General features: G+C 55.4%; 1 protein-coding gene across 1 annotated transcript; it reads right to left on the bottom strand.

The window, feature by feature from the left end:
- Positions 1 to 305: 305 nt before the first annotated feature.
- On the bottom strand, positions 306 to 10,742 carry CLRN3 (clarin 3). Its single transcript, XM_070431782.1, has 3 exons — positions 10,361 to 10,742; positions 3,578 to 3,757; positions 306 to 883 (listed from the first exon to the last, which is right to left on the bottom strand). The coding sequence occupies exons 1-3, from the start codon at positions 10,587 to 10,589 to the stop codon at positions 603 to 605; spliced, it is 690 nt and encodes a 229-aa protein (XP_070287883.1). The 5' UTR covers positions 10,590 to 10,742; the 3' UTR covers positions 306 to 602.
- Between the last annotated feature and the right edge of the window lie 3,314 nt (positions 10,743 to 14,056).

A 14,056-nucleotide genomic window follows, 5' to 3' on the forward strand; every position in this document is an offset into this window, starting at 1 on the left:
TGTAGGGTAAAGATTCTCTCTTTCCTCTATCTTTTCATTTTCTAATCTCTTCTCTACAAACACCCACCTTGGAACTCCAACACGGGTATCAGCTCTTATACCTCCCATTGGGTCTGTCATGGCAGGACCCAGGGGCCAGGTCATTTGCCCCCGGCTCTCCTTCTCCCTCCAACGTGTGGTCTGGAAAGGCGAGTCCGAGTCCCTCTGTCCATGGAGGTCCTCCTTCGTGAGTGGAATTAAAGCACCTGGCCGCTCCCGCCCAGAATGCGATCGCAGGTGCTGACGCGCTCTGAGCTCCTCAGAGGAAAGGGGTAACACACACCTTTATTACCGCAGACAGCGAGACGGGCAGGACAGCCCACAGCCTCACGATCATCCCGCCGCTCTGACCACCACGCGGACCGGAGAGCTTCCCCTCCCACCTCCCCACCCTCGTGGAAAGGGGGACATCGCGTGTGCAGAACGTGGTGTCTGAGAGACACAAGCCACACAGTGTCAGCCCGGGCTGCCCGTGGCCATGCGGTTGTCCAGGCCGGCTCACGGCCGCTGCTGGGGGAGCCGGCCCGCAGCCCAGACCCAGTGACAGTCCGAGGAGGCGGCGCTCAGAAGAGGATGCCGTCCCGCGGCGCCTGCTCCACCGGCTTCCTCTGCTCCTGCCGGCGCCGGTGCCGTGCCCTCTGGAAGAAAACGATGATGACGGCGGAGACGATGCTGAGGAGGAGGACGAGCAGCAGCAGCCAGAAGGAGCTGCCGTAGCTGTGCGTCGTCCCGAGGTGGGTGGACGGTGGGTAGCGTGAGTAGAGCGCCTGGACCAGCACTTCCGACAGGTGATTGGCTTGCACGTTCCCCACAAACAGCACCAAGGCCAGGAAGGCGAAGGAGCCTGGAGGAGAGGAGGACCGTAAATGATGCGGCGACACGCCGCCTCACGGCACGTTTTTCCTGTCGGGAACACATGCTCTGTGGCAGCAGCTGGATTCTAGGCATGAAGCTCCCAGGTCTGTGCGGGCAGCGTGGGGCCGAGGGTAAGTCATGCTTCTGATGTGGTGCCCAGGGCTCGGCTTGGCAGCAGGAGGGGTCACCCTCGGGGAGGAGAGCCTGCCACTGCCCGTGCCTCCCGCGTCCTGGGACAGAAGGCTCTGGGCGCTGGCTCCCTGTCCTCCCACCCTGTCCCGCTGTGCCCTGCGACCTGCCTGCGACCTGCCACCGTGCTCCCTCCTGCTCTTGGGGTCCCTGGCGGAGGAACAAATGTGTTGGAGCAGCCGGTTCTGGCCAGGATGGGGCCACGCCAGGCCGCGTGGTGCAAAGGGCAGGCTGGGGTCAGAGGGCACAGGCCTGCGTGGTGCAAAGGGCAGGCTGGGGTCAGAGGGCAGGCACAGGCGCTGGGTGGGGTGGGGGGTGATTCTGCTGTATTTGTCCTGGAAGCAGAGTCCTCTCTATTCTTTCACAAACTGTGGGAGAAACCCCATCCTCTTCCTCCCGTTTGTGCAAACCCAGCCCCTCCCCCCCTCTTCCCTGCAGGCAGGTGACTGCTGCCCTCAGGCCACAGCGTGGGAGAGCATCTCTGTGTGCAACACCCTCCTGGGCGGAGGTGGGTGCCCTGAGACGCCACCGAGCTCCCACCCTGGAAGCCCACGCGAAGGAACTTGGGGTCCCCGGGGCTCCCTCGGGAGAAAGTCCGGCTTCTCCGAGCGCTGGGATCTGGGGCGGTGGAGCTCAGAGGAGGCGGATGGAGCCAGAGGTGGTCCCGGCCCCAGGCCACTCTGAACAACCTCCTCCTGACACATCAATGTCTCCCATTGTTTTGCGCCCACCCAGCAGCCCCCGTGTGTCAGAGCTGGCCCCTGAGCAGGGAGAGGAATGCGGCCGGAATTCTCTGTCAAACACTCCTTTGTTGGGAGAAGTAGGTGGGGAAGAGGGAGTCCGCAGGCCCCTTCCTCCTTGTTTTCCTCCACAAACGCATCGAGCATCAGGCCTCTCCTGCTGGCAAAGTCAGCTTAGCCTCAGCCGTGGAGGGAACAGCCAGCCCGTGGGGAGGAGGGCGCCCTCTTGCTGAGACAGGGCTGGGCTCTGAGCCCTGAGGCTGTGGACCGCCATCGGGCCCTCTCCCTGCCTCCACCACCCGACTGGCCACTCGGAGCCCACCCAGCCCAGTCCCTGGGTGCACAGGGGTCCCCAGCCAGGGGATGGGCTGCTCCGTGCACTCAGCCCTGCAGACCGAGGAGGTGGCTCCAGGGGAGGGAGAGGGCTATCCCGGGGAGAGTCAGATCTGGGGAAAAGGAGGCTTTCTCCTGGGGTTGTTTCCATGGGTGATGAGCCAAGAATGACTGGCAGCCACGGTGCCTTCAAGAGGACCAGCGGGGTTGCTTAGTGTGAGAGGGGATGCTGGGCTGGAGGCACCACACGGGAGGGAAGCAGCGTTCGGTGGTGTGGGCTGTGCCCTGGCCCAGCTGAGCCTGAGGCCCCTGCTTCCCTGGACTCCGCAGTGACATGAGCAAGAACTAGAATAATCTGTTCTCACCCTGCCCATGAGTGCTGCCTTTGGTTTGGTGGACCGAGGTCGAGGGTTATCACAGAAATAGCCTAGGACCCTGGCCCTTGGGTGAGGCTATGTGAGCCCCACTGTGAGCGTGGGCAGCAAGAAAACTCACAGAACGGAAGGAAAGGGCCAGGGCACCTCTCCCAAGGTCTCCTGACACCTGCTCCCGAGCACCTGCCTGTGCTGGAGAGGGTCTGGACTGCATCAGATGCACCCCTGGGGCTTACATGTTAGCAGGACCTGCTCCCCATCCTCTCTCAAGACCCAGCTTCCGAGTGGGAGAGGGAGGGAGCAGGAGAGAGCTGGCTGCCTGCTGGGCACAGAGGCACCCGCTGGGCCACGCCTCCGGACAGAGGTGGTGGCCACAGAGCCCTGGGAGCCACAGGGAGAGGCAAACCTCCTGTGACTCAAGCTGGGATCCCTCCCCGTGCAGCCAACAGCCCCACCACACCCTGCCCCGCGAGCAAATAAAACCACCCGGCAACCCCGGCTCCCTCCCGCCGCCCACGGGAAGGGCGTTGGCACAGTCATGCCCGAGCCATGGTTTCAGCCCAGCTGACTGTTGTGATACGGAGACGAGAAGTACTAAGTACGCATGTGTGCACGTATGCGTGTGTGTTCCCATGTGGGGGCAGTGTGCATGCATGTGTGCGTGTGCGCACTTCTGTACAGCACATGGAGCCCGATTTGGAGGTAAACCCATCGCAGGAGCCTGGTGGATGTGTACTGACGTGTGTGGCTTTTTTAAGCCCTCACATCAGGTGCTCAAAAGCAAAGCCTGGTGCATGTCATGCGTTTTCACACCTAACACGCCCTCCTCACCCCTCTCCTTGCCTCTCACCAAAGCATTTAATACAGACTCTTGTTTCCAGGGATGCTGGATAAATGCTGTGAATATGCAAAAATAAACCCCAGCCCCCCGCCCCCTGCCCCCCGCCCCTCCGCCCCAGCAGCCCCCTCATTGGCATGGCTGACTGAGCGGAGCAGAGGCTGGGGAGGGGACGCCTGGGAGCAGATCACGGGCCCGGGCGTACTCACCGCTGAGCCCGCTCCAGGTGTACACCCCCAGGGGCCCCAGGAACGTCTGGTAGGGGTTGCTGACGCTGTTGTAGAAGGTGAACCCGGCGCTCAGCAGCGACGTGGACAAGCTGAGGACCAGGGACAGGATCACCACCGAATGCAGCGTCTTCGGGGCAGAATCGTCCAGTTCCGCTAAAACTAAGACAAAGTTGGTAAGTACGAGGCGAGAAGGCATTCCTGCGAGCTCTGCGGGCAGGAACGGGATTAGAGCCGGTCGGGGCGCACCTCGGGGACCTGCCCGACAGGACCAATGGGACCCGGGGATCCCCATGATTCCCCTCCAGGCCGATCTTTGAACCTCAGGGTGCAGGGTGGAGCCACAGTGCTTCAGGTTAGGGATCCACCCCAACTTTAAAGCCCCCAGGAGAGCGGGTGCCCCCTTAGCAGGCTGCTACAGGGAGCCAACCTTCCCTGGTAGCTCCAGCCTCCAGCCCTCGCCACTTGGCGTCATCACGACGACTTCCACGTGGAGGCACGTACAGGGCGGGCTAACCGGAAACCCAGCCATGGCCAGTAAACTCTGCACAGCCTCCTTGTTAGGTATCATTGGCTAAACTACAAACGTAGCCTGCCTGTCACCACCTGGTGCCCAGGTGGGGATGGGTGGGGTGTCAGGGGCCGCCTGCCCTCTGGGAGGGGCTGCCTGCCCTCTGAGAGGGGCTGCCTGCCCTCTGGGGGAGCCACCTGCCCTCTGGCGGGGCCGCCAGCCCTGGGGGGGGGGGGGCGTCTGCCCTCTGCGGGCACCATCTGCCCTCTGGGGGGAGCGCCTGCCCTCTGGGGGGCTGTCTGCCCTCTGGGGAGCCACCTGCCCTCTGGGGGGACCGCCTGTCTTCTCGGGGGGGAGGGGGGTGCCTGGCTGGGACTGGGTGGGACCTCAGGCTGGGCCTCTGGCTTCTCTGCTCACCCTGGGCCTGCAGCGGTGGGGGGACCCCTACTGCTCTACGTGAGCACACACCGTTTGGAAACTTAGTGGAAGGGATGCCAGACCGTGGGAACCGGAAGGCGCAGACACCTGTGTTCAGAGGGGCAGGTGATGCCGAGGGGCCTCGCCCCGCTTCCCTCGGCACCAGAGTGTGCCGGGCCACATGAGGGCTCCCCAGCCAGGAGGAGGCCACGGGGTACTGAACTGGAAAACAGGGGCTTCGGGATGGCAATGCCCTGAGTCCCAGGTGCCTGGAGCGCCGCTCCTCTCTCTGCCCCATTAAAGCTGCAGGTGGGCGGTCCTTCGCCAGCAGTGAGCGGCCCGCTTTTTCCGAGTAAATTAGAAAGTGACCATCAGGCGAGCTCTGCGTCTGACTGTCCGTGAGACCCAAAGACTGGCTTTTCCAAAGGGAGTCGTCTTGGCGCCTGATGACTCGCTCTCCCGTGTGTTAACGTGACAACTCGTCTTCATTGAACGGCCACATTTTACAATTACACTTTAGCCCAGAGGTTCTCAACCTGTGGGTCTCGACCCCTTTGGTGGTCGAACGACCCTTTCCCAGGGGTCACCTAAGACCATCCTGCATATCAGGTATTTCCATTATGATTCATCACAGTAGCCACATGACAGTTATGAAGTAGCAACGAAGATAATTTTATGGTTAGGTCACAACACGAGAGACTGTATTTAAAGGGCCAGAAGGTTGAGAACCACTGAATTCCCTGCCTCGCAGGTGTGGCAGCTCCCGCTCCCCTCCCGGCCTGACTCGGAACGCAGACAATGCGAGCTGGGGACCCAGAGAAAGTCCGAGAGAATGAAATGAGGCCCCGCAGAGCCTGACAGCTGCTCTCTGCCTGCAGAATCAGCACATACATTGCGTTCCCTCTCTTCCTTTTAGGGGCCAAGCTTTGAAATCAGGAGAACCGCCTCCTGATTGGAACTAATTGCCCGGATCTGGGCAGTCCCGGGAGAGAGGCCAGCACACTGCAGCTGGGGGGTGGGCCGTGGGCAGAAATGTGTCGCCTGGACATCAGGGCTCCCCGTGCGCGCAGGGACTTAACCCTCAGGATCCACTTGCCATCTGGCCCTTCTACCCCTGGCCCTGTCAGTCCTGGGAAATCGAGGAGAGGCATGGCTTTGTGGGTGGTGGGAACCGCCTCTGCCCCTCCTCCTGCACCTGGTCACGGGAGCAGGACCTGGCGGCTTCTCAACCCGTGGGCCGCCGTGCACCCTGGAGGGGGGGACGCAGCAAGTCCACAGCTCCCAGAGCGTGGGCTGTCCCAGCCGGTGTCCCCGGCGTCTTGGAAAGGTACCAGGGTTCTCTTGGGGAGAAGGGTAGGGTGATGTCTTTTCTGTCCCCTTACGCTCCACCTCCCTGTGTGGTCAGGTGGCAGATGGATGAGACGGGGCTTTTTGTAAATTGTGGAGAAAAGCTCACGTGTTCTCCCTGCAATTAGTTGATTTTGCAGCAGATCCTCTCCCTGGATTATTTTTGGCGTGGGCTGACAGCACAAATTTGAGCTCCCTGAGTACAAACAGGGGGTGGGTAGAGAAGAGGCGGGAGGGCAGGGGAGCCAGGTTGCCAGGTCGGGGTGAGACTCCCTTGCGTCTGTCACCCACACCCCTGTGCCTGCAGTTCCTGGCAGGTTGGACTTAACTCATGCAAGTCTTTCTCTAGAAAGAATAGACGGTGAGCCCCCCGAGGCCAGGAGTGTGCGCAGTCCTTCTCGGTGCCCACGCTCCTCACTCGCGTCACAGCTGCTTGGGGGGTGCTTTGAGCTGAAGTTAAGTATCCAGACCTCCGGAGCCGACAGGGCAGGTGCTCGCGTGGGCACGGAGGGCCTGTCCCTGTCCATCTGGGGGCTGGACAGCCCGATGCCTCCGGGTGATGCTGGTGGAGCTCCGGGTCAGCGAGAGCTGCTCCGGCCATTTGCTTACACAGGCCTCACCCCCACCTTCCCCACCAGTTGACCTATTGCTGACCGAGTTCCTTCTTTGCTTTGACATCAGCCATGGTCACTTCAGTCGGCTCTTTCATGTCAAAATCCACAGCGCACATGGCACAGTGGGCTGCATCCTAGGGACATGGAACTGAGCTCTGCAATATTCACCCCTCCTTGGAGGTGCTCAGTGTGACCTCCTCCCAGCCACGCAGACAGGGTGCACGTCTCCGACGGAAAGGCAATCCGTCCCGCAGGCAGGTTTCCCTGTGCGGCCAGCGATGGAAATAAGCCCCCTGTGGTCACAGACCGGGCAGGAGAGCGGCATGTGTCGCTGTGACGTGGGAGTCCTGCCGTCCAGGGCACACCCACGGGTGCAGCAGCGGGACACCGCGACATTCAGGCCACTTTCAGCCCCTCTCCCACCTTCTCTGGAGAACTGACCACCAGTCTCACGGGGGCTAAAATCACCAGCGGGGAAGACTGCCCCTTCGCTGGCGGGGGCGTGGCTTATGCCGCCAGCACCCGGGGGCGTGGTTTACCTCCTCCAGCACCTGGGGGCGTGGTTTACCTCCTCCAGCACATGGGGGCGTGGCTTACCACCTCCAGCACCCGGGGGCGTGGTTTACCTCCTCCAGCACCCGGGGGCGTGGCTTATCGCCTCCAGCACCCGGGGGCGTGGTTTACCTCCTCCAGCACCTGGGGGCGTGGCTTACCACCTCCAGCACCTGGGGGCGTGGTTTACCACCTCCAGCACCTGGGGGCGTGGTTTACCTCCTCCAGCACCTGGGGGCGTGGCTTACCACCTCCAGCACCTGGGGGCGTGGTTTACCACCTCCAGCACCTGGGGGCGTGGCTTACCACCTCCAGCACCTGGGGGCGTGGTTTACCACCTCCAGCACCTGGGGGCGTGGTTTACCTCCTCCAGCACCTGGGGGCGTGGCTTACCACCTCCAGCACCTGGGGGCGTGGTTTACCTCCTCCAGCACATGGGGGCGTGGCTTACCACCTCCAGCACCTGGGGGCGTGGTTTACCTCCTCCAGCACCTGGGGGCGTGGCTTACCACCTCCAGCACCTGGGGGCGTGGTTTACCTCCTCCAGCACATGGGGGCGTGGCTTACCACCTCCAGCACCTGGGGGCGTGGTTTACCTCCTCCAGCACCTGGGGGCGTGGCTTACCACCTCCAGCACCTGGGGGCGTGGTTTACCTCCTCCAGCACATGGGGGCGTGGCTTACCACCTCCAGCACCTGGGGGCGTGGTTTACCTCCTCCAGCATGTGGGGGCGTGGCTTATCACCTCTAGCACCTGGGGGCGTGGCTTATCTCCTCCAGCACCTGGGTGCGTGGCTGACTTCCTCCAGCACCCGGGGCCCATGGTGACTTCAGGAGGTTGGAAGGTGGCTCTCCGGGGAACACAGCGGAATAAAGCATCAAAGGAGAGAGCCAGGCAAGGCGAGTTCCATCGTCCCAGCCCCTTAGAGCTCCCACGTGGCAGGGGGTGCCCACGTGGTCCTGCCGCCTTCAGGGCTGACCTTGACCCCGCTGTCCTGCCACTGGACACCGCAGAGCCTCCATCGCACGCAGGGCTGCAGAGCCGGGCTCTGGCCCTGTCCTGTCCCTCCTCCCAGCCGCCCAGCGTGTGAGTGGGCCGAGCTCCCAGGAAGCCATTTGCTGCAGATGGGAGCCACCGGCTCACACAGACGCCGTGGGAGTGTTAAACTCCACAGGGTGTTATTTCCTATTTTAAACTTTCTAAGTGAGTCTGGAGACTCGGAACCTACACACTCTCTGGTTTGGGAAATGCTGTTCACGTCCCCGAACGTGTGACCGAGTCTTTGAACGGCTGGGTTTCTAGCAGCTGCACCGCGAATCCTCCTTTTCCCTGAGCAGCGAGGCCGGGGCGGGAGGAGGGGCGTGAGGCTGCAGAAACCGCGGGGGAGGCGAGGCGCCGCGAACACCCAAAGACACATTGATAACTTGGAACTGTCACCATGATGCTCTGGTTTAAGACAAGCATTTCATTAATAAATTCACAAACTGGAGCTGGGCGCTGGCGCGAGTGCCCAGGCCCGAACTCCTGCCGGGATGCGTGTAGAAGGGACTATCAGCGGTTCTCAACCTGTGGGTCGCGACCCCTTTGGCGGTCGAACGACCCTTTCACAGGGGTGACCTAAGACCATCCTGCATATCAGATATTTCCATTACGATTCATAACAGTAGCAAAATTACAGTTATGAAGTAGCAACGAAAATAATTTTATGGTTGGGTCACAACATGAGGAACTATATTTAAAGGGCCAGAAGGTTGAGAACCACTGGACTAGATGGTAGAAAAGGACGCCCAGTCATGGATCGGAGGGAGTGAGGCCACAGCACCCGAGGGCACCTGCAGGGGACCGGCCTGTGCCGCTGTGCAAAGCGAAACACACGCAAGGTGCTAAGCAAGTTACACGTGTTGCTCTCACATTTAGAAAACAGAATGGTGGGCATTCACACGTCCAGAGTCGAAGCAGGAGCTCGCTTGTCATTCTCAGTGAGTGTTTACTTCCCACCCATTGAGAGGGAGTAGGGCAGGCCTAAGAGATCAGAGAACAGATGAGGCGTTCTCATCAAATACAGAATTAATAGAATTAATGGAAATATACTATCATGGCCAACAACAGTGGGTATTTTGGAGGTAAAAATGCAAGCTCGAATTGGTTCAAGAAATAAACTTGAGGTACAGGGATAAGGAATGCACCCTGTTTTGTTTTCCACTTCCTCTTTTGCTTGAACAGCTGCTCATGAAGCTCTGGATAGAGCAGCGGTTCTCAACCTGTGGGTCGAGAACCCTTTGGGGGTCGAACGTCCCTTTCACAGGGGTCGCCTAAGACCATCGGAAAACACATATATAATTACATATTGTTTTTGTGAGTAATCACTATGCTTTATGTTCAATTTGTAACAATGAAAATACATCCTGTATATTAGATATTTACATTACAATTCATAACAGTAGCAAAATTACAGTTATGAAGTAGCAACAAAAATAATTTTATGGTTGGGGGTCACCATAATATGAGGAACTGTATTAAAGGGTCCCGGCATTAGGAAGGTTGAGAACCACTGGGATAGAGGCTGTGGCTCCAGCTGACAACCCACAGCCAACTCGGTTAAAAATTATGCCCCTGCTGGCTCATGGGGACCGCCTTTCCACGACACAGTTTTCCTTAATCATGTACTTGTCCATGTACCCAGGAGCTCGCCTATCCATCGCCTCCGCTGCCATGATTCAGACCGTGGTGTGGATAGGCACAGCCAGAACAGAGGAAGCGGAAATAATGATACAGTGGCTGTGGGGATGAACAGATATGAAAAATATCAAAATTAAAGGAGAGAGGCGAGGCCAGACCCAGCCACTGTGACAATGTAGACTTTATCCCGAGGACAATAGTGAATCATTCGGGGGTTAGGAAAGGGAGTGATTAGATTAGCGTGTTGGAAAGCACAGCGTGAAGAATGGGTTGGAAGCCAGCAGGACTGGCGACAGGGAGATATGTTGGAGGAAACCCGGGAAGAGCTGGTGGAGGCCTGAACTCTGAGGATGGCAGGAAGTGGAAAGAGTCAAGAAATGTTAAGGGGGAAGAATTGTCAGAGCTCAGTGTCTCGTCGGCTGTCCGTCTTCCCTTCCCAACCCTGACCTTCTGAAGAGCAAAACCTCGGCCGTATGTGTCTTTGTGTTCCATTAAGTTACGTGTGGACCAGATGTTCAATAAATGTTTGCCGAATGAATAGAAAAAAACACATTAACTATGGACAGATGTTAAAATATTAGATGACACGAGTCCTACCCAGGTAATTCAATCGAGCTCTCCCATCCAAATTCGTTCCTCATTTACCTTCAAAATCCTTGTCTGCGTCCCCAAGTCCATGAATCAGCTTTTGAGCGCTCTGCCCGCGAAAGAGTCCGTAGGTGATGATAATGCTGCCGTTGGAGAATTTATCGCTGACGGTGACAGTGCTGCTGACCCACTGAGGGGTCCCCAGAACAGCGCAGATGACCACGAACGCCCCGAAGCTTGTGAGGAAGCTCGACAGGAACGCCAATGTTTTCGTTGCGGTGGGCATCGTCCCAGGGAGGCTAGGGCCCTAGGGGGAAAGGCAGCTCTATCTCTGCGGAATGTTCGCGGGCCTTATCATTTGGAGTCCGGAACTGAGAAATGGAGTCGAATACTTAGTTGTAAAATATAAGCGCTCACTCTTCATAGGAAGGGTTATACCAATGAGCACTGGACTCTGAACGTGGTCATAAAGATCTGCAGGAGCTGAACTTTGGTCTGGAGTAGGAGGTTGCTATGGTTACAGCCAGCCAGCAGGAACAGGGGGAGCATGATCTTCCCAGGGGTTCCTCAGTCACACAATTAATCTGTAACTCCTGGTCAGGTGCCATGGGAGGGAGCTCAGCTTCCACGACAGGACAGGACTGGAATTCCTAAAGAATGAGGGAGTGGGGGATCAGTGCCCCCCAAAGCTTGCTGACTCTAGCAGCCAACCACATAGAGTCTGAACTCACTCACCAATTGCTTGGCTGGTTGCTAACTTTGGAGCAATAGTAGTTGTTCCAAAAGGGAACTCTAAGGAGGGTAAGCCTTTGCCAAAGGCACCACGGAGTGGTCTTTTGTAAACTGTCTTAACATCTTGAAATGACAATTGTTTTTTATTTCTTTCTTGCCTGGGAGTAAGTTTTAAAAATAATTATGTGACAGCATTGTTTCTATTTTTACTAGTTATTTCTACTTCTCGTCGATTTTGATTAAATATTTACTCCTTGGATTTTATTGTGTTTTTTTTGGGGGGGGGGCAATCAATTGATAAGCCACTTTTATAAATGTTTGCAACATTTTATATCACTCAGTACTATTCAATTTTTTGGATTCACTATCATTCACTTAACAATGTTCTGCTTTGGACATTTTCGCTATTATTAAATTTTTTGCTCACATAAACTTTGCTTAGATAGAGATTGTTAATTCTAGCCTTGGGATGAATTCCAAGAGAAGAATGGTTGATTCAGGCAGACAGTTTTGGATTTAACATTTTTTTAAATTTCTCTTCGTTGTTGAAAGTATTACAGATGTCCCCTTTCCCCCCATTACCCTCTCTACCCTGCTCCCACACACCCCAGGCCTTCACTGCACTATTGTCTATATCCATAGGTAATATATATGCATATCAGTTCTTCGGTTAATCTCTTCCTCCCCTCAACCCCATTCCCTCTGAAATATGTCAGTCTGTTGCATGCTTCAATGTCTCCGGATCTGTTTTGTCCGTCCGTTTATTTTGTTCATCAGATTCCACATATAAGTGAGATTATGTGATACTTGTCTTTCTCTGACTGGCTTATTTCACTTAGCATAATACTCTTCAGGTCCCTCCATGAGGTCTCAAAGGGTAAGAGATCCTTCTTTTTTATAGTTGCATAGTATTCCACGGTGTAAATCTACCAGTTTTTTTTTTTTCTCCATTCATCTACTGATGGTCCAGTTTTGTATTTTTGATACCAAATGTAAATTGGCCCCCAAGACATAATCCCACGAGCAATGTTAAAAAATGTTCTGCCCTAACCGGTTTGGCTCAGTGGATAGAGCGTTGGCCTGCGGACTCAAGGGTCCCAGGTTCGAGTCTGGTCAAGGGCATGTACCTTGGTTGCGAGCACATCCCCAGTGGGGAGTGTGCAGGAGGCAGCTGATCGATGTTTCTCTCTCATTGATGTTTCTAACTCTCTATCCCTCTCCTTTCCTCTCTGTAAAAAATCAATAAAATATATATTTTTAAAAAATGTCCTCTTCTTTATAGTGCTGGAAAATTCTGGCTATTATGATTTTAAATTGTGGCCAGTTTTATAGGTAATACTGCATTATGTTACAATGCTATGATCTGCTTCTCTGTCACTATAGTTTTGCTTTTTCTCAAACTTCATAGCAATGGCATATCTTCTGTGTCTGGCTTATTTTCAGATTCATCTGGATACACCAGATTTGTTTATCCACTCAGCAGCTGATGGATATTTGAGTAGATTCAAGATATTGACTACCATGAATGGAGTTGTTATGAACATCTGAAGCCAAGTCTTTGTGTGGATTTATGCCATATATATATATATATATATATTATTAATTTTTTACAGAGAGGAAGGGAGAGGGATAGAGAGAAACATCGATGAGAGAGAAACATTGACCAGCTGCCTCCTGCACACCCCCTACTGGGGATGTGCCCGCAACCAAGGTACATGCCCTTGACTGGAATCGAACCCGGGATCCTTCAGTCCGCAGGCCGACGCTCTATCCACTGAGCCAAACCGGTCAGGGCTGGATTTATGCTTTCTTTGCTCCTGGGTAAAGATGTAGGAGAGAAAGTGCTGTGACATCCCTGGCCAGTTTGGCTCAGTGGATAGAACATCAGCCTGTGGACGGAAGGGTTCTGGGTTCGACTTCAGTCAAGGGCACATGCCCAGGTTGCAGCCTCAATCCCCAGTAGGGGGTGTGCAGAAGGCAGTCAATCCATGATTCTCTCTCCTCCTTGATGTTTCTATCTCTCTATCCCTCTCCCTTCCTCTCTGAAATCAATAAAAATACAGTATATTTTTTTTTAAAAAAAAGAAATTGCCAGGATATATGGTAAATGCATTTCAATTCAGAAGAAACTGAGAACGTGTTTTCCAAGGTGCATCTCCCTGGACAATGGGTGGCCGGTCCAGTTGCTCCGAATCCTCTCCAACACTCGCTATGACCAGTCCCTTAAAACTTGGCATATGCGTGCTTGGTCGTATCTCCCTAAGGTTTCTATTTGTATTTCACTACATTAATGATGTTGAACATCTTCTTAAGTGCCTTTTGCCATCCATATCCTTTCTTTGGTGAAGTGTCTTTTTAAATCTTTATTTGTGGAATGTAGTCATTTAATCTGAAGACAAATCATATCGATTGTTCTGTACCTTATTCCTCTCTCATTTGTAGGTTATTTTTCAATCTGCACAGTTGGTGGCTCATTGCAAATATTTTTTTCTGTATCATACTACTGAGTTGTGGGCTCCGTGTGTTGACATCTTACCTCCAGGCGCACCCGTTGTCCTTGTGTTGGGCCATCGTTAACCTCTCTATCCACCATTCTCTCTCTCACTGCTGTGGTCCCTCTATCTCTGCCCTCACTGGTACTTCCCAGTCCTTACGTAGCATCATACACCCGGAGGAAACTGCCTCTGTTCGCCAAACGGAGTGTTTCCCCTCCTCAAGAGGGACTGCTGTCTTTCTTCCCTCCTGCCCGATGCCCACATAGTTCCCTGGGCATTTCCTGCTTATGCTTCATGCGGGCAGTTCCGTCCAACCACCGCTCTGCTCTCATACGTTGTGAGTGACTCCCCTGACATCTTTCTTACCGTATCTAGGCCCCGTGTGCCTTATCCTCCCCAAACTTCAGTTTTGGGCTGGCTGCCTTGTCATCATCCGTCCAGGAGGGAAGGATGCACAGAGCTTTGACAAGACACCCACGTCTAAAACACCCAAGTCCCGCTCACATAGGTTTGGGGTCACAGAAGC

The sequence above is a fragment of the Myotis yumanensis genome, unplaced genomic scaffold (assembly GCF_028538775.1).
Source record: "Myotis yumanensis isolate MYYU_CA2020_CCGP unplaced genomic scaffold, mMyoYum1.0.hap1 SCAF_13, whole genome shotgun sequence".
Taxonomy (NCBI): domain Eukaryota; kingdom Metazoa; phylum Chordata; class Mammalia; order Chiroptera; family Vespertilionidae; genus Myotis; species Myotis yumanensis.